The sequence below is a fragment of the Montipora foliosa genome, chromosome 9 (genome assembly GCF_036669935.1).
Source record: "Montipora foliosa isolate CH-2021 chromosome 9, ASM3666993v2, whole genome shotgun sequence".
Lineage (NCBI taxonomy): Eukaryota > Metazoa > Cnidaria > Anthozoa > Scleractinia > Acroporidae > Montipora > Montipora foliosa.
This window is the reverse complement of record NC_090877.1, coordinates 18,341,445-18,368,858: the sequence shown is the minus strand read 5'-3', so window position 1 is coordinate 18,368,858 and position 27,414 is coordinate 18,341,445. Positions and strand designations below refer to the sequence as shown.

The 27,414-nt window shown below is 39.3% G+C and overlaps 1 protein-coding gene across 1 annotated transcript; it reads right to left on the bottom strand.

The window, feature by feature from the left end:
* Positions 1 to 507: 507 nt before the first annotated feature.
* On the bottom strand, positions 508 to 24,857 carry LOC137970392 (uncharacterized). The gene is made up of 6 exons (XM_068816917.1): positions 24,566 to 24,857; positions 20,559 to 20,827; positions 14,256 to 14,370; positions 12,904 to 13,452; positions 9,698 to 9,961; positions 508 to 1,836 (listed from the first exon to the last, which is right to left on the bottom strand). Exons 1-6 carry the CDS (start codon positions 24,654 to 24,656, stop codon positions 1,502 to 1,504), a joined length of 1,623 nt encoding a protein of 540 aa, XP_068673018.1. The 5' UTR covers positions 24,657 to 24,857; the 3' UTR covers positions 508 to 1,501.
* Between the last annotated feature and the right edge of the window lie 2,557 nt (positions 24,858 to 27,414).

The following is a 27,414-nucleotide window of genomic DNA, read 5'->3' as shown; positions in this document are numbered from 1 at the left end:
AAAACAAGTTGTTTTAAATCTGGACATTTCATCAATATCTATATAATAAACAGAACATTACAAGACCGCTTGGATATACGAATTTTATCTTCTCGTGCTTAAAGTATCTCTCACTGGCGTTCGCTTCGCTCACTCAGGAGAGATACTTGCAGCACTCGAAGATAAAATTCGTATCCCCGCGCGGCCATGTAATATCCTTTATATTAATAGTTGTCCTAACACGTTTTATTTGTTTTCCGAGTACATTTACTGCCTACTACTAAGCATGACAACTCCGAATACAAGTAATAAAAACCGGCAATTAATTTTGAAATCGTTTAATTAGCTGTACAGCATATTAGAAATCAAGTTTAGTTTTGTTTCGGACCTTGCCTCCTCGTTCTGTCTTGTTTCAATTCCATCTCAATTCGAAAAAAAAAGAAAATTAATATTTAAAATTTGTAAACGCGACCACGTTCCCTTAGAATAAAATGCTTATGTTGGCCAAATCGAGTTGAAAAGGCACCAAAACAAACTATTTCTTTTAAAACAAACCCGTATCAAACAAACAAACAAAGAACACTCAATCATGCTCAGAAACTTGAGCGAAGTATTTTTTCAACAAAAATACGATTTCAATAGTAGTTCGGTGACTAATTTTTAGAGCTCTTTGTGTTTCCTTACTCCTACTCAGCGAAATGCACATATTCCCAAAATGTTTAAGGTAAATATCTTCATAAAGTTGGTATTTTTTCACCTTTATTGCTTAGCCAAAGGAGTAAAATCTTTGGGTCTTTTCCATTGATGACCTGACAAATCTGCTTTACATTTGTTTTTGCGCAGACAATTTTTTCATTGAAAAGAATTAAACTTTATCGAACGCATGATAAACCGTTCAAAAACTATTGGAGGAATATGTTTGCTTTGGGTGAAAAGATGAATCTTCACCCGACGAACGAATGAAGTTCTGAGTAAAGACTCAGTGAAGTGCACTTCAGAAATGTTGGTCTTACTTTTACGGCAGCGCTCATACATGGCCAGAGTTCGATAGCCAGTCTAAGTAAGCGCAAAACAGGATCTCTCTTGGCAAGCGATTTTTCTTTTTACTGAATATCTCGTCGTGCGTTCGATTGACCCTATTCCGGAATAAGTTTTTTTGTAGTGATGATTTAAAACGGTATGTCTGGCGTTTTAAAGCAACAAGGATAACAAAAATATGTTTAAACACTTTACCGGGTGTTTGACCATTTTAATGCGTACTCCATAAAAACGAAGGATTTCTAACTTCTATTCTGTGTATTCCTGTTCCGGAATACGGTCAATCGAATGCACCTTAGGTTGTGTTTTTTTTAATAGAAACAAAATCGATATGACTTGTTATGTAAGTCGGTAATCACTGCAAGATAAAAACAGATACGGACGAGTGATTGCCAACGTTTTCGTTAAACCATAACACGTTAAATTCTGGTGATCTGATTACACAAAAAAAGTAGAACAGTGAAGGCAATCTTTCCGTTTTGTTCTAAGTGGTTGTTTCGTAGAATACCTCGACATCAGTGGGAGTAAACGTATAGCTTCCTCCTCCTGCATAAAATCTACAGGAAGAACCAGATGAAGAATACCCTGGGGGAAGGGGGTAAGACCCGCCACAAGATGTGTGCGAATTTTGGTTGCTGGCAGCGTTGTTTGATATGTGGATGTCATGTCCGATACCAAAGGTTGGTCCGTAATTGTAACATCTGTATATAGCTTTACTCTGGCTTCCTGACTTGACCTTCCGCTTAACAGGAGCGTAGCCATTGATGTTATACAGTGAGTAGATAAACGATGTATGGGATGTAGCCCAATTACAATGACCTATAAAAGACAAATACAATATGATATATGTATCAAATACAATATTTAATTTCTAAAAAAAAATACTTCTTTTAGTATTATTATTATTATTATTATTATTATTATTATTATTATTATTATTATTATTATTATTATTATTATTATTGCTAATAATCTCAGATAAAATCTGGTTTTCATTGGTTCCGGGCAACAACCAGTTGTCTAAGGAAACCAACACTTTCCTAAGAATTCTTGCCGATCCCAACAGTACAGATCTCTGAATCAGTTCAATGGATGTGTCTACACCTATGGTCCTCAGATTTTCTTTCACCTTCAGTGGTATTGTTCCCAACGCCCCTACCACTATGGGCATCACCTTTGTTCTTACTCCCCACATCTTTCGAACTTCTCTCGCAAGGTCTTGATATTTTTCTACTTTCTCATCTTCTTTTGCTCTCACCACTCAATCTTCTGGGATTGCCACGTCTATGATTTGGCAGTTCTTCTCGCTTTTGTCAATGATTAATAAATCCGGTCTCCTAGCCTCGATCTCATGTTCTGTCCGTACACAAAAGTCCCACAGCATCTTGTAATCCTCATTTTCAAGCACACTGTCCGGGACATGGTCATACCACCTCTCACTTTTTGTATTCCTTCTGTGCCTCTGCGCCAGTTTCGGGCACTCACTTAAAATGTGGCTGATGGTCTCATTGTTTTGTTTACATATTCTACATTTGGGATCATCCTGTGACCTGTCGATCGTTGCTTGTACGTAATTTTTCCTTATTGCTTGATCTTGTGCTGCAATAATAAGAGACTCCCTTTCTCTTTTAAGCTTTCCTTCTTTTAACCAAGTCCATGTTTCATAGTTTCTTTGATCTTCACTCTGTCTCGCAACAGTTCTCCTTCTCTTTTTAAAACTGGCAGCCGTTTCTTGGTTTTCAACTCCTTTCCTCCTGACGGTTTTCAAAATCCTCTCCTCACTGGATTGGACATATGTCTCCAGAAATATTCCTGCCTGATTGACACAGTCTTCTACCAAGATTAGTCCTCTTCCTCCCTCCTTCCTTGGGTGAAAGTCCCCGCTCATTGTCAGCACTTTTCTTGTTCTGCGGTCTAAATCCTTACGTTCCTGCTTCTTTCAATCAACTTTACCCCCCGAATACCTGACAAGTGATACTGCCCATGTGTTTATGGCACGAAGCAGGTTTCCACCGTTTAACTTGGATTGTGCAACTTTTCTAACCCGGCGTAAGTATTCCTTCGCGATTTTTTTTCATCATCGTGCCATGTAGAATGCCGTCCGCCGCAAGCACTCCTAAACATTTATATCCTTCGTTTTCTCTCATAGCTCTTATGATAGTCTCGGCAGGTAATCTAATCCCTTCTGACTGTGCCAGCCTACCAAGAGCGTCAATAACGATGTTGAACTGTCGAATCTTGAACCCCGGGTGCTGTCTCTTCAGCTCTAGTCTCAAAGGCGCGTACTTTAAGGTATTCTCCTCTTATTTCTACCTCTGTTTTCCATCCAGGGACAGCCCATCTCTGCCAGGATCATCTCATTGTTTTCCTTGTCTTAACGCCTAGCGTCAACTCTGTTGGCTCTTACTTGCAGTTGCTCCGCGAAAACAGGCACATCCAAGTACGCTGTCACCTTGTCGTCTTGGTACACAGGTTTGGGCTGGCTTGGTAAATACCAGGGTCGGGTGGCGTCTATCGGCTGATAGCCTCTAAGCATTTCAAAGAATAGAATTGTGAGTGCTGCGTTGTGCCTAGCCAGGTACAGAGCCAGGTACAGGGTTTGCACCAGTGCGCTACAACCTGACACCATATGTGCGACACTTTCATGTGCCTTTCTACATAGCCTGCATTTCTCATCATCGTCTGTGTCTTGGTCTTCCTCGAGGCGTATTGATTAGTTGGCAGAAGTTGCTGATATAACTCTTGCAGTCCCGCCACTCTCTTGATTGGAGCTGTTTTCCAATCTCACAGCCAGGCAGAACATTCCTCGTCCACATCCTCATCTCTCCATTTCTCCGCTATTAACTTCCCTTGCCATCTCTCACTTTCGATCTCTGCACAGCCTCTGCTCTGGCTGCCTTTCTTAATCCACCCACTAATCTTCTTTCTGTCGAGTACGTCCCCAGTTTCCGGTACCCCAACTGGTTGTGGGTACTGCAACTCTAATCGTAGTCCCAGCTGTTGTATATAGCTCTCAGCATCCTTTATCAGAGATATGCGCCCTGTACGAGCCACCTTCTCTTCGAACTGTCTCACCAGGTGCATAGTTGGATCATTGTTGGAATACAAGTTCATAGCTGCCTTTATCTTGATGGTCTTGTACTCTCTCTCTCTCTCGATGGACTAAGGCCCCGCCCTCCTAATTTCCTAAAAAGGTACAGTGGATCTGTGGAGCCCAAAGGATGCTTAGCTCCATTAGCAACCATGACTTTTATTCAGTGGATACGTTTTCTTCACAATAATAGTTTAATGACCGGTCTTTTTTTTTTAGGTAGAGGAGTCAGACATGGGGACCCACTCTCTCCCTTATCTCTTATATTAACGCTTGAGACTTTAGCCATTACAATAAGAGAGGATAATAATATCCAAGTTCTCAAAATAGCAGATGAGGTAATCAAACTATCCCTTTTTGCAGATGATATGACTTGCATTTTAAAATACAAAATTTGTTATTTAAATATGTTTTGTATTCTTGAGTCTTTTGGTGAGTGTTCTGGATTAAAAGTGAACGACGAAAAAACTGAAATCTTAGCTTTAGGGGATAATGTTTTGCAAGAGGCAGAGTTTCCAAAACATAATCTTTGCAAAGGTATCAATATTGTGTGAATATATTTTGGTTATGACGTAAAACAAAAGGGCAACCTTAATTTAAGAGAAAATAGTCTAAAACCTTCGCAATCCCAAAGTTTATGTTCAGAGCATTTGTTATACCGACGTCTAAGGAATTAATTGAAGAGGTGAACTCAATTCTTTACTGCTTCATTTGGAACGGGAAAGATAAAGTGAAGCGTCCGTGCACTAATATCTGGCATTGAAATTGGTGGACTCAAGATGCTAGACATAGACTGGATGATTAGTGCAAAACGTGTAACATGTTTATAGAAATTTTTGGAAGATTAACAAAGTACTTGGAAAACAATTCTAGACACGTTTCTCTCATCTTTTGGAGGACGCTTTCTTTTACATTGAAATTTTCATACTTCTAAATTAAAAATCAGCTTACCGGAGTTTTGACGCGTGGTCTGATTTAAACGGGAAAACGCCTGGTTGTTATCGCGAAATTATCAATGAGCTTATCTGGAATAACCAATTTGATTCTCTGTTACGACAAAAAATCAGTGTACAGAAGGGACATAGTAAACTTATGATTTGTAAAGATAGGAGATTTAATCTCTGCAAGCAATTTCTTTTCGTGTGGTATTACCCCATCTGTAAATCTCAAACAAAGATTTTTTTTGGAAAATTTAATATTGTAAGTGACCTTATTTTAATCAATCACATTTTAGTAGGTAAACATTATATCTATTATAGATGTCTAAATAGCGTACCTACACTCAAACGTTTTATAGCGGGAAAAAAAGTGTGTATACAATATCGAGCTTCATATTGCCATGAAGGAGGAAAACAAGCTCCTTACGTATTTTGAAAAGTGGGAGAAGTTAATTAAGCCATTAATATAATCATTAACTTGATAGCCTTGAGTAGAAAAGCCATTGCCTTTATTTAATTTACTCATGTGACACGAGTTTTTGTTGTTGTTGTTGTTGTTGTTGTCCGTAGAGTTATAACAATTGTATTTTATAATTTGTATTATATAATTTGTAATTTCGTAATATGTAATTTGTATTTATAATTTGTAATTTGTAAATTTGTAATTTGTAAATTTGTAATTTGTCTGCTCAAAAAAATCAATAAAAACTATTTGTTCCTTTTTCCCAGCAAGACACACAAGAAAATTCCCAGCCAGCTCAATAAAATTGGTTGGTTTCCCAGCCAGCTGATCAGGAATTCCACGCGCTTTCAAATCCCTCGATCCAAAACGACCGAACAAAAGCGACAAAACCGGGAAAAAAACAGTTTTTTCCGCAAGCTGTTGACCAGCCGTTGTATGTTTGTGACTATTCTCTGGGAGAGGGAAGGGGTTCTTTTTTTTTTTTTTTTTTTTTTTTTTTTTTAGTCGTCCTCAGCCTTCAGAGTTTCTACAGCCAGCTCGGGTTGAAATGCTAGAAAAAGTCAGTTTTTCCCAGGCAAAACCTCTATCAATAACAAAATTTCCCAGCCAGCTCATCGAAACACCTGTATTTTTGCCAGCCAGCAGGATTCCTCTGGGGAACTGATAATGTGAGGAACAGATTCGTTGGGTGCCTCTGAAAAGGTGATTTCACTATAACATTCTCAACTCAAAAAGCCTAACCTTATTGCCATTGTGGGCCGCTTCCTTCCTGTGTGGTTTTTTCCAGATTCGAATCGAATTTTGCCATTATCAGGTCCTTGGTTATCAACGGTTATAGTAAAATACCAAGGCTGCACTCTGAATTCTCTGGAGCCCAACAAATTCAGTCAAATATTCCTGGTTAAAATGTTCCCACGGCCACAAATCCACCGCGGAATTCAAGGGCAAAGGTTTTTCTTTCAATTCAATCCGCTAGCCGCGCAATCAAAGCCCTGCCAGCGACGTCAGGTGGCTGTTAGTATCCCAAACCAATCGATAAAACGACGAAGAAGATTTCACTTTGAACACCACACGGCGATCGTTGAGTTAAATTTGGTAACGAGTCTTTGTTTATCATTGTTTGTCCGTTTGTCGTCGTTGATTGAGATTTTTTTCGTATTAAAAATTACCTTCTCAGGTCTTTTTTCGAGATTCCCATACAAATCCTTATATTTTTGTTGGCTTTCTCTCACCCTGAGCTTGGGGTGCCTGTGCAACATCCGTTCGAATTTTGTTGAAAAGCGATGTCGAAACCGTCCGTAACTTTAGTAACAACCGCAACTGCAGCCTGGGACTGAATATCAGGCCTCTTTTTAGTCAAATGTTGATGACGTGTCGAAACCGTTTGCCCACACCAGCAGTAAACATCGTTCATTGCAACAAAATCGAACGGATCTTGAAACTGTTTGCCCTGGCCTTAAGAAAGAAGTTTTGTTTCATTTTGTCTAAACTTCCGATCACGTTTTGGTTCCTGTTTTATTTACTAGGTCCATAGGTCGCTAATATACTTACGCACGTGAAATTTTCAATTTAGTTGTGGAAATTTGCTCCAGACGTTTTTATCCAGACATACACAGAGGATAGTCGTTGCAGAGATATCTTTCCGTGCGTTTTCACATCAGTTGAGTAATGCATTTCACTTAGGATTGCAACAACAATGAATCCTTGCGGGATTCCACAATGTTACATTACATTGATCAAATGTTACCGAATTCAGAGTAACAACCTACTGTCGGTAAGGAATGAAGCAAATCATTCTTTACCAATGCCTCGAATGGCGAAATATTCTATTTCTTTTTTCTTTTTATCAAGATCTGAAATTGACATTATCAAATGCTTCACTATCTAGGAATAAGCCAAGGGAATAGCTTCGTTGATCACTAGCATTTTTTAATTTAATTATTTACGCAGAGAATTGTTGATTATTTTTCTTCTTCGTTATCATCATCATCTTTCATCATTATTAGTAGTACTATTATCACTTTTTATTTATTTATTTATTTATTTACTACGTTTTTTTAAGCGAATTCAATGTATTGACCTGTGATTTAGTAATAACAGTGTACAACATTAATCAGGAACAAACATTTCACCACCGGCTGGGAAACCATGGTATTGTACGCAAGTCACTCACTCCCGGTTCTAGTATCCGCACCCTTTCAAGTTTGGCTTAAAAAGTCTTAAAACGTGCGTAAATATCCATTTTGTAAACAATTTTGAATCGATGTGGAGACGGGGTAACGAAAGTAATTATTTCAATGAAAAAACAAAGAACGGTTCAGTATTGATTCCACTGGGATTGTGCTGGTGCCCAGTTAAGAAGCTGACATTTGTTTTCAGTTCAGTTGCGGCTTTCCGTGTTGACAACAAACTGTCATATCAAGAGTAGAGGGCTTTGGAAGGTGAACATGACGAGCATTGCATCCACCAGTTTCCCCGTTTCACTTGTCTAGCTGTTTTTGCATACTTTTAGTGTACAGGTTATGTCATATATAGTTATTGATATCAAAGAAACTGTGTCATTCACTCTTCAAGAAGAAATCCAGTGTCCCATAATCTTTATTGACTGTCCATAAGGCTTTTGATAGTTTTGGGTGGGATTCTCTTGTTTATTGTTTTGAAGCTTTCGATTTTGTTCCTGATTTCAGTGCTTGGGTTACAATCTTTTAAAAAAATATACAAAGTTGTGTCTTGAACAATGGGATAACTTCATCCGAGTTCTTTGATCTCGAGCGCGGTGAATGACAAGCGATCCTTTGTCATCCCATCTCTTTGTTCTTGCTGCTGGTTTTTCGGCTATACCAAATAATATAGCCATCAGGAAAAATTCTGAGATAAAGAAAATTGCCGTTCTACGAAAAAAAGTTCAAAGACTATTATATAGTCTGCCAATCGCTCGGTAACAAGTTCGATTTCCCTATAACATACAATGAATTTAATTCGATTAGAATTTGTTACAGGATAAGATATTTATGCTTTCTCACTCTGTTTTGCTGGAATCACAGGAAAAGCCCTTTGGGTACAGTTTGAAATTTTAAGTTGCACACAATCGGACTTTTAGAAAACAATCTATACAGTTTTTGCGTGGTTGCTTCCGACAGCCTTCTCTATTTGTACCTTCATGTTAAGTCCTTTTAGTCTGAATCATATTGGTTTTCTTCAGGATTTTGTCATAGGAATATTAAATTTCTTCACAATGCCCTTTTACATCCTCCTTAATTATTTACTTGAGATTGGGAGTTCGGTGGCGTACTGCGAGTCATGTTTTGAAAAGGAAATGACGATAATAGAGATGAAATGGTAGAGATAATCTCCTCTGCCTAGTCTGTACAGACAAATGCAAGCCTCAGTGCTGGCGTTATCGGTTCTTCCTTTACAGTTTGCCGAATAAGGAAAGGTGCAATACGGTTTAGGATGAAATTAAAGGTATCCCGGGAAACTCTGAAGGTTTTCTTGAACCTTGCATCTGAATAGGTATTGCAAACGTTTTCCCACCAGCCAGTACTTCTTTTCAGCCGACGACAAGAACGAACTGGACGAGGGAGTGTGATGTTCCTTTGGGAAATCAGCAATACTAGAAGGGAAGCCAAATTCAGCAATAACCGCTGACTTCAAAAGTGTCGTGTTCACTTTTGCAATTAAGTTCGACCCAATTAGGTTCGACGTTTGAAGCAACTGTCGAACTTAATTACTTGGGTCGACCCAAATTGGTATTAGATTCGGCACATGTAAAGTTCGACGTTTGAACCGGGCCTAAGTGTCGCGTTTTAGTGGGTTGTGGTTTCTCTATTTCATATATTTAAGTAAATTCAGTTGTTGAATTTTCTGAGGTAAGGTATTTATATTACGAATCTTGCAATAATTTCCTCCGGCCTAAAACTTCAGGAAATGAGTAAAAATTTGAAAAAAGGGTTAAAGCGAGAAATAATTGTCACCATTTGAATAGTATGGACAGACTAATCTTCTGTTACTTACTCAATTAAGATACGTCAGTGTATCCACCAAATATGTAACTGCCAACTTTGATTATTGTTACAATGGGCCCCTAATTTTCCATTGATACAATATGCTCTTTGACTGATCGGACTAAGAGAACAATAATGTGACACTACCCCTTTAAATAAACATAAATAAACAAAGGATTCTTACGTTGAGGAAGGTTAACCCAAGATGCGTCAACGTATCCACCAAATATGTAGCTGCCAACTTCGATTATTGTAACAGTGGGACCCTTTCCATCACAGTTGCTGTGGAAGGTGGATACTGACCAGCCATCTGTCTTAGCGCGCCAACACTTCACAAACCTGCTGCGAGATGGGCGCCGTAGAACTGGAACTAAAAATGAATTCAACTGGAGGAGATACTTCCCTCTGACGTTGCAGTCAAGAATACTCGATGAGCTGAGGGCGCCCGCTGAAAAAAAAGGTAAGTATGAACAATGTAATGCAATTACCTGTTGCATACTTAATTCGAATGAAAAAACAAATACAGCACAAATATAAACACACATATAGAACGAATATAAAAAAAAGAAAGCAAAAAAAATGTGCTTAACACTTATATTTCAATTAATAGGAAGAGATATAAAACATATCAAAGCAAAATAAAAAACATATAGAAAGGAAATAAAATTAACAGCACAGAAATGTAATAGATTCATTACACTATTAAGTTGTTTGAATATTGACTGCCATTGTTGAAGAGGAACATTGAACTGTGATTAAAATATTTGATTTTACAAATTATTTTGTGACAGCGAGATACGAAACTACTTTGTGTTTGTTCAAATTTAAATGTTAAAATCTTAAAGAACAAAATATGTTTACAAATAATAGAAAAGAATTGACAATGACTAAGTGCTAATGAGAGCAGGATTGTTTGTACCATTAACCTCAACACTATTGATTTTTCGATATTAATAAAACTTGAAAGTGTTCATAAAAATAGCAAAAAAAATTCAAAACAATGTAAATGTCACATTCTGGTAAAGCGCAACCTTTAATTCATCGACTCGAACGAAAACGAAAATTCCTGTTAATTCCAGCCGCTCGTTAAGTGAACAAGCCCTTCGCCCTTCTGAGTACATGATCAGCGACCCCGTTCGGGTATACGTACACTCCCACGTGGACGAAAATGGTGCCGTACAGAAATATTTTTGTTTGATGGATGAGTGAGACATTGCAAGAGAACCAGGGGGAGATTGAGCTGTTGAATCCTGCAGAAGACCTGTGGAATATGAAACGCTTTGGACGGTACATAGGACGAGGCCATCTATTCGTCTCTTACGCGAGGGACAGGAGAGTGAAGACTTGCATGAAGGACAACGAATTTTACACCAATAGCGAAAAAGGGGAGAGCGATGCAAATGGCAAATAAACAATGTTGAAAGTCTTCAAGCCTCGGCTCCTTTCGAAACTATCAAATCTTCACTGATCAACAGAAAACAGTTTCAACTTGTATGAAGTGTTTTACTAGTGATTCTGACTTAGTTACAAGCTTATTGTAAACACGTCTGACATTTCTTATTCTTATTGATAGCTGTGAGCAAATAAACGTAGCCTAAAATCTCGGCTATAAGCCAAATCCCCCTTTGAAAATGTTTTGGCGGACTCAAGTCAAAGTTTTATAAAACGTGAAAATGGGCTGGACTTACAGAAGAATAATTCGGTACTTTACTTTTTGCAACGAAACAGAATCGTCGGTGAGAGTTAGCATTACGCATCAACATTGTCTGACCACAGCATTGCACCGGATGTGTTCATTTGTTGTTAAAAGCTCATCTGTCTGTCTCAAACCCAAAAACACGTTCATTAATTCAAGAAGTTGAACGCTCATGGCCCTGAAAGGCGCTTTTCTCGCTTGCAACTACGATAACACGGGGTGTTAGCCTGCTTGGGTGGACACTTCTGTGATAAACAACGGCATCGTAAACATCGTGGACAGTATTCACGCAGGTCTGAGGGTGTATGTCATCTGTGCAGGCATTGTGGACCGCGGATTTCGTGTACTTCGAGCAGTTATGTCAACCACAGGCAACTTCTGTTCGGCATATTTTGTCGCATAAAATCCAAGCGTAGTTGGGACATAATTTCTCCATGCCGGTAAAAAGGGCTGGACTTAATGGAGAATAAGACTGTAACTCTGATGCTCAGAACCAAATATACGTTGAATTTCAGAGACTCAGGAACAAATCAGATAATTTGAATAGTCGGCTAGCATTACGCAACCACCAAAGTACATTAACACTGTCTGACAAAATTATTGCACCGGATGTGTTCAGTGTTACTGAAATCTCTTAAGTCTGTCTTAATCCCAGGAAGGCGTTAATTCAAGTCGTTTAACACTCATGGCCCTGAGGGGCGCTTTTCTTGCCTTTTTAGCCGGGATAACAATGGGTGTTGGCCGCTGGCTTGGGTGGACGATTCTGTAATAAACAACGACATCAGAAACTGTGATCTTGGAAAGCATTCAAGAAAGTTTGAAGATGTTTTTCTTTTGTGCTGTCATTGTGGAACAAAGATGTAATGTACTTTGGGCAATTATCATCGTACCATTTGCAACTTTTCCATTTATCTGTGATAGCAACGGCATCATAAACATTGTGGACAGTATTCACCCAGGTCTGAGGGTGTATTTCATCTGTGCAGGCATTCTGGAACGCGGATTTGGTGTATTTTAGGCAGTTATTTCAACCATAGGCAACTTCTGTTCGGCAGAGGTTTTTGCAGAAAATCCAAGCGTGGTTGGGACACAATTTTTCCACGCCGATGAAAAGAACTGGGCTTCCTGGAGAAGACTGTAACTCTGATGCTCAGAACCAGATATACGTTAAATTTCAGAGACTCTTAGGAATAAATCAGATAGTTTGAATCGTCGGCTAGCATTACACAACCACCAAAGTACATTATGTTGCTGAAATCCCTTAAAACTGTCTCAATCCCAGAGAGGCGTTAATTCAAGTCGTTCAACACTCATGGCCCTGAGGGGCGCTTTTCTTGCCTTCTTAGCTAGCATAACACTGGGTGTTAGCCGCTGGCTTGGGTGGACAATAAGGTAATAAACAACGACATCATAAACATCTTAGAAAGCATCCACTGAGAATGTCTGAGGATGTATTTCATCAGTGAAGGCATTCTGAAGCATGGATTTGACGTACTTCGGGAAATTATTCGAACCAATTGCAATTTCTTTACAACAGAGCTTTTCGCAGAACCCACTTCTCCACACCGGTCCAACTTTCTGCTTCACTTCATTAATGATGAATTTCAGAACTATTAATCGCGGCATGGAAAGCTTAATTTTATGTTGGCATGATATTTTCATTTAGATGTAACACACTTTTAAAATCGACTCACCACTTTCATTTACTTCCAAACTCGTCACAGTTTCTATTTCTTGAAACAGACTGGCACTTCTGATAACGCAAGAGTAATTTCCTGTCTCATTCAGTGTTAGATTTGTAAGAACTAACGCACCATCTATCTGCAGTCTCCGCCCAACTGGTATCTGACCTCCTTGTTTTCTCCAGATGATGGTTGGTTCAGGATCACCAGTAGCGCTGCAATTCAGCGTCACATTGCAGCCCAAAATCCCAACAATCTTGGAGGGGGGTTTTACAGTGAACTGTAGAGGAGAAACCACCACCAGCGACGTTTTCTTCTCAACGCTCCCCAAAATATTTTTTGCTGAACAAATGTAAAAACCCGAGTCTTCTTTACGAACTTGTAATACTTGCATCAAGCTGTCGTTGTACCACACCCTCCAACTCTTGGATAACTGAACGGTTGCATTTTTCCAAATAACCTTTGGTGGAGGTTGGCCAGTCACGTTACAGGTTGGAAAGGTGACATTGCTTCCTTCAATGGCGTAAAGGGGTCCCGGCTTGAGTGACACACGAGGATGAACTGAAACAAAGAAAATGACCCTTTAGTTATTTTTACACCAGAGGAATCAAATCGTCAATAAGAGAATTAAAAGTGGAATCACGTTTTGTTTAATTTAAAATTGTCTGGTATTAATCCTCCCTGTTTTCTTCATGTTTCCTTTTCTGAGCACAAAATAAATGGAAAATAACGACTGTCCCTTCTCCATCGCACCCGCAATTAAAAAAAAAAGAAAATTGAAAAAACTAAACTAGGGAGCAGCACTCTGCTAACTGTATTTGTAAAACTCATTTATTCTCCGACGCGTTTCGTTTAGGTAACGTAGACTTCTTCGGGGAGGTTTACAATAATTCATCAAACGTCTGTATTTAAGCCATATCTGATGGCAAAACAACATTAAGGTTTGACCGGATTTTCGAAAGGGAAGTGTGAAATATTAGGGCAAGGCGTGAGAGACAATGTTTTGGGTCCACGTTTTTTCAATTTTTTTTTAATTTTCTAAAATTGGGGCCACAGTGGTAGCTAATAGTACTTTGGAAAATTCACCATTTTGGATACACCTCTCTTATTTCGATTGTCTTCTACCGAAAGCGGTCCTGTGCGGGGAAATTGGGCAAAGGATACATTAGATCAAAGATCTGACCTTTCTGGGTATAAGGAATTTCTATCGAAGTCCTTTTAGAAGTCACAAGCTGTGTTTTTAATAATCCACTCAAAGTCGACACTGTTTGAGCATATTTTGTATCCTCTCGACTGTCTCTAATCTACCGTACCCTCCCATAACAACGAACAGCAAATAGAAGCAAAAAGTTTCTCATGTCTACCTTTTTCACAGTGTTCTCCTTTAGATCCTGACAAACACTCACATACGTACTTCTTGTCGGTATAACCCATAAAACACTTTCCGCCGTTGAGGCAAGGATTACTGCTGCAAGGATTCTGAGGGAGAAAGTATGGAAAAGTAAATACGGACGAAGCAATTCGATACGTCTATCCACCACATAACCTTGTCTGTTCCTATTCGGGGAAACCAAATAGACTGGTTTACCTAAATGATAGAAATGCTCCCGACGGTTCGCGGGTAGTAGCCAAAACGCGGGGCCGGGGCCGGGATCGGGCTCGGGGTCGGGGTTGGGGTGCCTTTTTTTTTCCAGCTTTTTTCTTCTTTCAATTTTTGTCGTTATTCTCCTGTACTGTTGTTTTCGAATGACCGGCATCTGTCCTTCATTTACTGTTATTTTTCTTAAATTTTTTCGTTCAACTTTCGCTTTTACAAAATGTTTCAGTTGTCTGCAAATAAGTTATATGCTGTTGGAAAGCTTATTTTCTTAGCTTTAAAATGATGTATTTTTTAAAACATTTTTTGGCGATGGCTGACTTACCGCGGTTTTCTCGCGCTTGGGAAAGTAGGAAAAAGAGTTATGGTGGAAATTAGTTAAAAGCATTAAGGAACTTACGGAAGCTATAAAAATTCTTAAGGGACATCTCAGTTTTTTTTCTCGAAATCGGACTTTGTCTGACTTAGTCTTTCCGAAAATCGGCGTTTGTTTTTCGAAATTAAGATAATTTCCGAAAATGCTGAAATTGGAGTTTATGAAATATACGCCAACTGCCAGAAACACTGATGCGGGGAGACTCACTGAGCTCCACACTTTAAAATAGCATTGTAATGTTTACTTCTTGAGGGAAAAAAACGGGATGATCTATGGCAAGCCGTCACTGCCAAAAGCCCTTCAACTTTCTGGAAACCAGGTTGAGATCCATGTTGACACGATCGAGTTATAGAAATTGTAGGGGATGGTCGAGTTTCGTGGAAAAAGCTCCAGTTCTAACTACTGATTGTTGAGTTTCTGCGATCTTGTGTCGAGTTCTCGCTATTTAGTGTCGAGTTTCTGCGATCTAGTGTCGAGTTCCCGCGATCCAGTCTTGAGTTTCTGCGATCGACTGTCCAACTCTTGCTAGCGAGTTTTCATATTCTCGCTAGCGAGTTTTCAAATTCTCGCTAGCGAGTTTTCTAATTCTGGCTAGCGAGTTTTTTAAATTCTCGCTAGCGAGTTTTCTAATTCTGGCTAGCGAGCTTTCTAATTCTGGCTAGCCAGTTTTAAAATTCTGGCTAGCCAGTTTTTTAATTCTCGCTAGCGAGTTTTCTGATTCTCGCTAGCGAGTTTTCTAATTCTCGCTAGCGAGTTTTCTAATTCTCGCTAGCGAGTTTTTCAACTCATTCCCAGGACCTGCTCTGACAGCGTTACCCATAGGTCTATGCCTCTATGTATGCGTTCCGGTTCTTCGTTCTCCAACATGACGACAATTGAGGAGGAACTTCGGAACTTCTTCATAGGCTTTAACGAAATTTTAAAACAGTTAGAGTCTTGTGACGTCAATCCTGCGACTGAATACTCAGAAAGAAAACTAGAGAATTATGTCACTATTCTTTTCGGGATGATCTGCCAAATTGAAAACGGTGAAAGATCAGAGCATCGAAGCAACTTACTGACGCTTCTGACAGCGCTTTATGAACTGTCGTATGGGAAGCTGGAGATATTATCGAGTCAAATACAAGAGCAGTCATGTCTTCAGCAGAAGTCTTCTTACTATCCTCAACTTGAAAAGACTGGAGGTCGGCCCAAGTTCTCACTAACTAAAGAGCAGCTTGTGAATCTTCGCGAGACTGGTTTAACGTGGGCGAAAATTGCCTTGTGTCTGAATGTTAGCGAAAGAACTTTATACAGACGAGTTCAGGAATTTGAAATTGATGGCAAATTTTCAGATTTATCAGACAATGATCTAGACGAACAGTGCTCAAGTCCATCATGGCATTAACCCCTCGAGCGGGTGAAAGCTACATACGCGAGAGTTTGAAGGGCAGCGGCGTGCGAATCCAGCGTTGGAGGATACGGGAAAGGCTTAATTCCATAGATCCTGTGGGCAGAGCAACTCGAAGGAGTAGTGCAATTCGAAGGCGAGTTTATAATGTTCGTGCACCAAATTGCTTGTGGCACATTGATAGTAATCATAAATTAATAGCATAGAGATTTGTAATTCATGGGTGTATCGATGGGTACAGTCACAGGTACCCCAAGCACTGTTCGTCTAGATCCTGAAAATTTGCCATCAATTTCAAATTCCTGAACTCGTCTGTATAAAGTTCTTTCGCTAACATTCAGACACAAGGCAATTTTCGCCCACGTTAAACCAGTCTCGCGAAGATTCACAAGCTGCTCTTTAGTTAGTGAGAACTTGGGCCGACCTCCAGTCTTTTCAAGTTGAGGATAGTAAGAAGACTTCTGCTGAAGACATGACTGCTCTTGTATTTGACTCGATAATATCTCCAGCTTCCCATACGACAGTTCATAAAGCGCTGTCAGAAGCGTCAGTAAGTTGCTTCGATGCTCTGATCTTTCACCGCTTTCAATTTGGCAGATCATCCCGAAAAGAATAGTGACATAATTCTCTAGTTTTCTTTCTGAGTATTCAGTCGCAGGATTGACGTCACAAGACTCTAACTGTTTTAAAATTTCGTTAAAGCCTATGAAGAAGTTCCGAAGTTCCTCCTCAATTGTCGTCATGTTGGAGAACGAAGAACCGGAACGCATACATAGAGGCATAGGCCTATGGGTAACGCTGTCAGAGCAGGTCCTGGGAATGAGTTGAAAAACTCGTTAGCGAGAATTAGAAAACTCGCTAGCGAGAATTAAAAAACTCGCTAGCGAGAATTCTAAAACTGGCTAGCCAGAATTAGAAAACTCGCTAGCGAGAATTTAAAAAACTCGCTAGCCAGAATTAGAAAACTCGCTAGCGAGAATTTGAAAACTCGCTAGCCAGAATTTTAAAACTCGCTAGCGAGAATATGAAAACTCGCTAGCGAGCGTTGGACAGTCGATCGCAGAAACTCAAGACTGGATCGCGGGAACTCGACACTAGATCGCAGAAACTCGACACTAAATAGCGAGAACTCCACACAAGATCGCAGAAACTCAACAATCAGTAGTTAGAACTGGAGCTCTTTCCACGAAACTCGACCATCCCCAGACGTAACTCAACCTACAATTTCTATAACTCGATCGTGTCAACATGGATCTCAACCTGGTTTCCAGAAAGTTGAAGGGCTTTTGGCAGTGACGGCTTGCCATAATGATCGTCACGCAGTCACGCTATGTTCTGTTTCGTTTTATTTGTATTGCGGAGAAGGTTTTTAAGAAGTAAACATTAAAATGTGGTTTTAAAATGTGGAGCTCAGCGAGTCTTCAGTGTCTCTAGGAGTTAGCATTTATTCTCCACAAAAACTCCAATTTCATTCTGAAATTCTCTTAATATATACGAAAAACAAACAAGGATGTCCCTTTCGTAGCTTCTGTATGTTCCATATTTTTTTGACCAATTTCCACCATAAATGAAGGAAAGATGCCGAACATTCGAATGTAACATTACAGGAGAATAAGGACAAAAATTGAAACAAAAAAAAATTGGAAAAAAAAGAACACCCCGACCCCGGCCCCGGCCCCGTGTTTTGGTTACTACCCGGTTCGTGCGTGGAATACAACTTTTCGTAGTTTCTGATGCCATATTGGTTGGGGAAGCAAACACGGCTGAGATTAGTGTAACAGTGAATGTATGGGAATTTTGCCAAATTTGAACCATTATAAATCTGACGATTGTGGATAGCAAAAATACCTCTCAAAACTCACTTCTTTTGAAAATATTTTCGTGACGTATGATGATCAGAATCAAGTTATAACGACCGTAAACGAAATTTGTAAATTCGCATAAATCCTTGTAAAGAAAATTAGGCAAATTCTCTCGAAATTTGAAGCGACATGAGAAGATTTCTAACATCCAGTTTTCAAACAATGTGCCTTGTGCAACGATCTAATTTTCCGTTGAGTGAATGATATTAATAAAACGACTAAAAATATTTAAAACTTTTGAAATTCTGCCTCTTTGCAGCGGAGTTATAGAGGTTTGAATTCGGCCAAAATCTCATACATTTACTATAATTTAAGGCGAGTTTGCCCCGAAACAAGATGGCGTCAGAAACCGTGAAAAGGTCTATTGAAGGGAGTGTTTTTAAAACGTCTTACAAAACGTGGACCCCCAAACTGGAACCCTCTCGAAAAAAGAAATAAAACAAACATGTACTTCTTGAGAAGGTGTTAATAAGCGCCAAGAACTATGATTCATGTGTCTGATTGAAACTATATACTCTGCCCTTGGGAAGACTCCGAATCGTAAGTAAGTGCGATCTGTTTTTTTGTTTGTTTGTTTTTTAACATGGCACCCAAAGTGGGGCAAAGGTTTTATTCATTACGTGAAGCTACTCGTAGTTTTTCTCATCGTAGCTGATTTAATCATGCAGGAAGATAATGATTTTTTCGTTGTTTTTTTTTTTTTTTTTAATTTGTTTAACACAAATATACAAAACGACAAGAATAACATGAAGTACAGAAGCAAGTATACAATCTGCAGATTACGTCGCTTCTCTGCGTGTTGTACGTGTGTTGCAATGCCTCCGGAAGAGAAAGAGAACAGAGATAGAACAAATAAAAAATAAAGAAATTCCTTACAGAAGAAAAGCCCATTTTCGAAAAATCATTGTTAGTGAATTTTTAGCAGTAGCAATCTCTTTTAGAATGACGAGTCTTTGATGCAGCTGCAAAGGAAAAGTCCGAAAAAGAGATTTCCCCCCTCCTTCCCCCCCCCCCCCCCCCCACCACCAGCGCAAAAAAATATACTATTTTGCTGCAAGAATTTAGCAATTTAGTACCTGCCCATTAGTCGACCTAGCGTAGCAACCGCATACGACTTTACTTGAATTTAACAAGATCTGTTCTTGAGTTTTTTCATACCACCAAGTTTGAAACTGAATCCAGAAGGAGGCAGTTTTGTTGCAAGAGACTAAGAGGGGGTTTAATGTTTGCTTCTCGCGTTTGCAAAAGGTGCAGCGGCGATCTGTTTGCTTTAAAAAGGTAAGTTGGTAAAACGAATCATGTTACTCATCCTTTCTGAGGACACTATACAACGTATATAGTCAGTCCCCTAAGAGGACATGTGGTTACTAGAGTAAAATATCAAACCCAGAAAGGTTAAAGAAAAAAAGGGAATAGAGTAACATTGGCATAGATCATAGAGCGTGTTGATCATTTCCGAGTTCACTTCAACTTCTTTTTGAAGCGCAAAGTGCTGTGGTTATTAATTTCGTGCGACTAAAATGCGACTTTTCGTGCGACTAAAATACTATTTCACGAAGCTGCGATGAAGTTTATATAAACGGATAAAAGAAGCATCAAAGAAACGAAAATGAACCAGAATACAAAAAAAAAAAGAGCAGGTTGCAAACTTTTCTTTTAGCTTTGCGTCATCCCAGTGAACGCAAAAGAAAACAGACACCTCTGCTAGGAGGACCGGGAACTGTTCTAATCTTCTGTGTACCAAGATCTTACCGCGCATCTTAATTCCTCCATTCCCGCATAACCACAATTCCTTGCGCCCACTCACTGCGGTAGCAATAAAGGAGGGACCACCAGAAACAGTGCCGGCATGGTCACACATTCCGTTGTAGGGCGAGAGTCAGTGACTTAAAAACAATGTTATGTTGGCTATAGGTAAGCTATGTCATGCTATTATGGTATCTGAATATATTAAGAGATGTCGCTTAAATGGGATTAATTTTCTACTCAGGAGTCATGGTATTGCATTTCGACCACTCACTGACTTTCTTTATTGTAACTTTAAAATTCCGGTCTCCTTAACTTGCAATTGAAGACATAAACAAAAATTCACCACGAAAGTTCATCATTTCGTATGACAAATATAAAATTAACGACTGTTTCGACCATTAGCTTTGCAATTTTGGCGAGTAAACAGACAAAAATCCCGCGTCGCTTTTGTATTCTAAGATTTTAAAATCACTTAAAATGTTGATTGAAATGCTTAAAGGATTGCTAATTGCAAGTAGATCTTAGCTAGTTTAGATGTCGTGTAAAGAACTTGTGCTCTAAGCTGGAAAAGTCGGAATAAGCACGCAAAATGTTGACATGTGCATGTAAAACTGAGGGATATCTTTACGACAAAAGATAAAAAGAGCTGACATCGATGGTTACCACTGTCGAAAGGCTTAAATATATTCATACCTCAGTGAATCTGTATGTCCAACTGGAATTTGACTCAAGATCTTCGGGGTGCTGGTAATGATCTGAATCACTTAGCTGACAGATAGTTTTGTCCTCCATTGTTGTGTTAATGTTGATGGAAACACATTTGCGATCCATAACGCATTCTTGCTCACAGGGTGTAGCGTATTTGTCGATGGTGAAATTCTTAAAAACGTGACCTTTTAAGCGGTGACCTTCCCATGGTGGAAAAAACTTCACAGATCGTTTGCAGTCACTGTGAGTAAGATCTACAAACCAATAGTAAAAGTGGCATGATTGGCAAATGAATCTTAAAACAATTTTTTAGGCCAAAACTTATTTTCGGCGCAGTTTTCTTTTTTTTTTTATGTTTTTCTTTCCTTGAACACTGAATCCAGCTGGGTTACAGAACAAAACCCTTCATCCCCTATTTTAAGTTGTCATTTTAATCGTTTACGGGCATTTACGTTTACATTTCATTCAATATTTTCAATTAAACTTAGAAATTGCTATTATGGATAAACAAACGCAATGAAAGTTGTCCACTCCGTCTACACAATAATGAGTCACGTTTCCTTGACTGAGAAGAAGAAGAAGAAGATTTCGAGTTTTCGTTTGTTATAAAGAATACTGCTTGCTTAAAAGTGGGAGTACACGTGAGTTTGAATGGCATTTTAAGAGGTTTTAAAGAAGGGATAAAAGGAAGAAAATTATTTTTGGAACACTAACAGACAGTTGCGAAGTTGCCCCCAACCCAAGAGCACACCAGGTTGGCAGGGGACTGTTTGGGTGTCCATATATCAATTTTTAACTTCAAGTTATAATTTTTAAAATACATCAAATCTGAACGATTTCTTATTTCTCCAAATTTTACTACTCTTTTGAGAAAAACTATCTTCTCCCAAATATACCTAAACATCGCCAATAAATTTACAAAACACCCCAAAACATTGATTTGTGTTATGAGCTTAGGTTTTTGTATTACTTGAAACGCGAACGAGATATTCCCATTAAGCTGCTTTTAAGCGGCGTGAAAACGGCTTTCGGGTGTACCCCCGTCTTAACTGCATCGCGCAAGCATCACGCAGTCACTTTAATTTACGGCATATCAGAGATGCAACCAACCAACTACCCAAGCGAGTAATGTGAGAAATACATGAAAGGTATTATGCATAATCATCCGAGCCCCAGATGGGGCTGTCAGCAGAAAACTACTGTAAATAAAACGTAATTTAAGTCGGACACATGTCATGACGAAGATGGCACGAAAAAGGTACTACAATGATCAATTATTCATAAGCCAGAAATTTGAATGCAGATCTTAACTTGAAAAACAGTGGCCGCAGCCAGGATGAAAACTGCAGTTCAGGTCGTCTAAAAATTGTGTCTTTTGATATTCTAAGCCAGAGAACGTTTTTCTGCCGTTTTTGAGATTAGTTAAAATGCAACAAATCTAAGAGACGGTTGAACTACTGTATGTTATTTGGATTGAGCAATGATCACGCATGAACACAAGAAGTCTTGTTGTGAGGTTTCTTTATAATGGTAATTGCACTGAATGGAGTGCAATTTGGTCTGAAATCATACGTGTGTTTTCAAATCACAAGTATGATTTCAGACCAAAATTGCACGACACGAAGTTCAATTACCACTTTATTGCATTCATTTAGAAATCATACAATCATTAATTATAGCTAAAATACAGGACTATAGTCAGTACCAACATTTTGTTGATCCAGTTGGGAACAAAAGTTGCAAAATTCGCCACACAATGGTTTTCTTTGTCTTTCATTTTCCTGCAATTTGATTGGTTACCTTAAAAAAGCCTTTAAATCTGATTGGCAGTTTTGTTTTAGTGTTCCTTTCTCATTGGCTGGGGAAATGGTGCGATTTAGAGCCAAAAAAATTGTGCGATTTGGGAATAAATCGCACTGCTGAGATCAAATCAGATTGAAAGGATCAGCAGTGTTTTCTAAATGGATGTAATAAACAATGGTTAAAGCGTTGTTTTTGCGTTACAAGACAGGTACATCATTCAATTTGACAACCCTTATAATTTGCTTCGTCAATTTTAACTTTTGGTGTTCTGTGCTAACAATACGAACGGAATAGTAATTAGTTTTATCATATCTTTTGGATAGAACTTAAGAAGGCTGTGATTGGTCAGTTTAGCGGACCGCATTCAACAGCACGGACAGCACGGTCTTCTCCAAAAGGCCTTTTACGATATATTAAAATTCAGCTTGATAGTGAGGCGGTGAGGACACAAACAAAGGAAAGTGGATTGTATGTTAATACTTTTCACATTCATTCCAACGTGTTTCTATTGTTTCTATTGCTGCCCTCACCGCCCCACTATCAAGCTGAATATTTGATATTTCGAAAATGGCCTATTTCCAATTTTGCTCTTGTTGCTTCATTTAGAGGCCTAGTGATGTAATAATATGATATGTATCTGTTAATTACCTCATTTTCTCGGTTCGTATTCTAAATTACAGCTCCTTGCATTTCTAAGTAATTTACATTGCAGCCCTCGGGTTTGGTTGATTAAATGTATATTGCGACAGCAAAACGTCAGAGGAATATAAACTGAAAAAAACGGCAAATTAATACCTCTTTCGCATATTACTCTTAAGAAAGAATTTTGGTTTTTTGAATTATTATTTTTTTTCAACCCCTAAAAATGTAATCGGCCGTCCATTACTTTCATTGAAATTATGTCAGAGCCGCCGGGCATCGCCTTTGCAACGAAACAGCAGGGGCACCCAACGACCAATTTGTTGTAAAATGTATTATTATACCCCAGTTAATGAAAATAAATGTTATTAAGGCATTTTCAGGTGTTTTTCAGTGTTGCTGGGAAAACATTATCTGTTTCTTTTTCCCAGCAAGACACACAAGAAATTTCCCAGCCAGCTAGATAAAATTGGTTGGTTTCCCAGCCAGCTAATCAAATTTATTTCCCAGCCAGGAATTCCGCGCGCTTTCAAATCCCTCGATCCAAAACGACCGAACAAAAGCGACAAAACCGGGACAAAACAGGTTTTTTCCGCAAGCGCAATCACTCTGACCAGCCATTGTATGTTTGTAACTATTCTCTGGGAGAGGGAAGGGGTTCTTTTTTTTTTTTTTTTTTTTTTTTTTTAGTCGTCCTCAGTCTTCAGAGTTTCTACAGCCAGCTTGGGTTGAAATGCTAGAAAAAGTCAGTAATTCCCAGGCAAAACCTCTATCAATAACAAAATTTCCCAGCCAGCTCATCGAAACACCTGTATTTTTGCCAACCAGCAAGATTCCTCTGGGGAACAGATAATGTGAGGAACAGATTCGTTGGGTGCCCCTGAACCAGTAACTCGGGAACCTTTACTTAGCTGGAATAAAAGCGTTAATGAAACTTTAATGAAACTTTTGCCATAAACCTCTAAAAAGGCAGGAAAGCTTTCGTTTACTAGTTTGGTCTAGTTTGGTGAACTTTGGACGGTTTTTTTGAGAATTGTTCAGGGCGTCAATATCGCCTCAAAAACTCTTAGGTTAACTTTTTGCTAAGATAACCTTACATAGTGTGGATTTGCTTCAAGCGATTGACCAGATGCATCGTATAGGAACTTTTGTCAAAGTTTAAAATGGCAGTGGGACTTGAAGTTAGTTCACACCCGATGTGAAGAAATTCCTTTCAATGCAAGTCTTAGCTTCAGTTTTATAATCTTCCTTTGGCAAGACTTACTGTTAACTTATGGTTTCCGATAGTCAAAGTAAATATCTTTGATGTTATACATGAGCCAAAGAATCTGTATCTTATTTTTAGGTTGTGAACTGTGAGACAAAGGGAAATCGAACTGATTCTGGATCGACGAGGCCAATGATAAAAAAGAAAGAAAACAAAAAGAAAAAAACCTGCAATCGAGACCTCTCGCGAATCGGTGCAACTTCGCATATTCCTCGGTCAAGGAATGTCTCAGCACCTTTTTCTATCTTGAGTTAAGTTACAGACCAAACTAAATTTTTCTAACCTCGAACAGCGTACGTCTTGTTCTCAACACAAGCCAGCCAAAGCCAAAAGAAAATGGCCAAGCCACGAACGAAAAAGTAACAGCCCATCATGCTTAAAGCAGGTCGAGGAGTGATACGATTTTTTGTCGTCTCATATCAACAGAGCCTGAGGGTTTGGTTTTCAGATTAAAGGCCTTTATTGCAGTGATCAATTATTTATTAGCAACTGCATTCAGTATTAAATTTGGTTTTGAATCAAGATAATTAAACTAGAAATTTCAATGGGAAAATGAGTATTTCAGTGGAACATTCGATTTCACGGCAAACAAATTTGGAAACAAGAAAAAGAGGCAACAGTTTCGTTAAAGACGGGAACATTGGGTCATGCTTCAGATACATTACCAAACTGTTCCATGATGTTTAATTGCTTATGGTGACAGGTAGAATGTCATATGCATCAACAAGTCGGCTCAATTTACTCGTAACTGTAAGATAACAAACGCAACGTTAATTGCTACACACGCTCGTCAGTAAAGCCACTAAATTGTCAGCTAACAAGCTATGCATCATGTTCACCAGCCGGGCGGTCCTTATTTGGAACAACTGTTCCCGAGGACAACCTGCGCGGAGGGTTTTGAAACACTTAAGAACAATGTGTTTCAATTTCTATCATAATTTTTTGGCAAACAATTTCTTTTATGGCAACTTTTTGCGTGGCTGATAAATGATTATTCCCTTTAGAAGAGATCTGACGAATATAAGGATGACAAACCTAGTCACAGTTTAAGTTAACTACAATCTTGGATAGAAGAAAATGGAACAGAAATGCCCTCTTTCCTCTAATCAAAGATGAAGCCGCGCGAAAGCCATGACGCGCCATTTTCCTATCATTGATTTTGGGGGAAGGGGTGGTCTCAATATTCCATTTAATCTGTCCAAGATTGTAGTTCCGCGAGCGACAAAGCTATATTAGGATGAGGATGAGGATTGAGGATGACGGGAACTTAACCGTATACGTTTTTATTTAGAGTTGTCTCTGTGTGCTCATGTGCAATTTTAGGTTTGTTTTCAGAAGCAAAGCAAAAATCGGCGTATTATTGATATGAATAGTAAGAATCACGTGGCAAGTAGAGGCTTTGTCGGAAAGATGTGCAAAAGCACTTCAAGTGCTAGAGTGATTCGACTGAGAAAGCTTGGTTTTTCAACTTCAAATCAATCAGCCCTTCGTGGATGAAAGTAAACAGTGTAAACGGCAAATATCGTATGCGCACATTAGAGTTCACAAACGCTGTCGTTTTAGTACTCAATTGCAATCGAACGAAAATACAATGACAGTTTGTGTATTCTTTTAACAAAATGATTGACATTATTGGACTTGAAAAATCAAACTTAGGAGTTTGTGCGTTATTAAAAGTCTGTTCTGGTAATTACACGATTTTCTCGATTTCTACTGGGCTTAAATTCAGTCCCGAATAAATTTCCATTGTGCAAAAAGGTTATTGATCCAATGATTCATGAAGTAGCTATCAATCGTCTTTTATTTCTGGAACAAAAAAGTCTTTAGCCGAATGAAATTTCAGAGTCCTGTTTCTAATTGTCTGGATATAAACAGTTCGTACAGATCAACGGACTCGTTCAGTCTGTTCAACCTTAAAGACCTCATCGATCATCTTGGTTCAGTCACTTGTCACCAGTACTCGGATAGTACCATATCCTCACTGCATACTCATTACCCCATCGCATAAGATTAAGTTATGGGAAGAGTCCGCTCCCGCCCTCGCCACCACGACAACAACTCATAAATTGGCAAACAACACGGATACCAAACGTTTCCAACATGACTCCCCTTTAATTCTCTCCATTACTCAAATTCCTCTTAATAACCATAATTCTAAACGGTATTCAAAAAAAAAAAAAAAACGTAACTGCTCGATGCTAGCCAGGTCCGTTGAAGCAACGACCATACTCGGCGAAGGAAGGGGATAAACGAAAGGGGATGTTCCCTGCCTTATACTACACACGGGGATATCACCGGAAGGAGGAGCAAGAGCACTAACTTTGGAATAAAATGAAACAGGACCCTATAAAGAAAAGGGAGAAATTTGATAAACGAAAAACGCGGAAATAAGCCAAAGGCAGGGAACAACCCCTTCGTTGACCCCGAGCTCCGAACTAGGTCCGAAATTGAGACACAGAGCAGGCCCCCCCAAGGTCAACGAAGAAAGTGAGTGAAATAGGGTGCTAAAGAAAACGTTAAACAAACTAATGCAAAAACAAAAATTTATTGTAAACTGAGGCATAAGAGACTATTGTCCAACACGACCGCGACCAAACTGTCGCCCCGCTGGTGGGGCACGGCACGCCCGAGCGATATGTCCCCATCTTAAGCACCTGAAGCACTGAACCTGGGCACGGCCGGGGTAGGGGGCTGGCCTGCGCATTGCAGAACCAGGACGAACAGGCATGGGAGGTGGAGGTGCCTTTCCGACTCCCTTCAAAATCGTGTTTGCGCCTTTGGCCACCTTTGCTCGCACGGGATCCCCCAACAATCCCAGAAAAAGACGCTGAAGTTGTTGGTCATCCACAAAATCCGACCTGGTCTTTATCTCATCCAAAGCGGCAGCATACTCATCGGCTTTTTGGTGGTTCTCGTTTCTGGCCAAACGCAACAACGACTGTAAGAGCTCAACCGCCTCATACTTGTCAAACATCGCTGCTGGTCGATTTATATAACGACGAACGGCAGCCAAGGCTGACTCAGAACTGTCTAGAGTCCTAAGGCGTTCCAAGGAAATGACCTTTTCCTCTAATACTCTAATGCGATCGGCAGCCTATCATGAAAAAGAAAACACACTTGAGGCTATTGTCT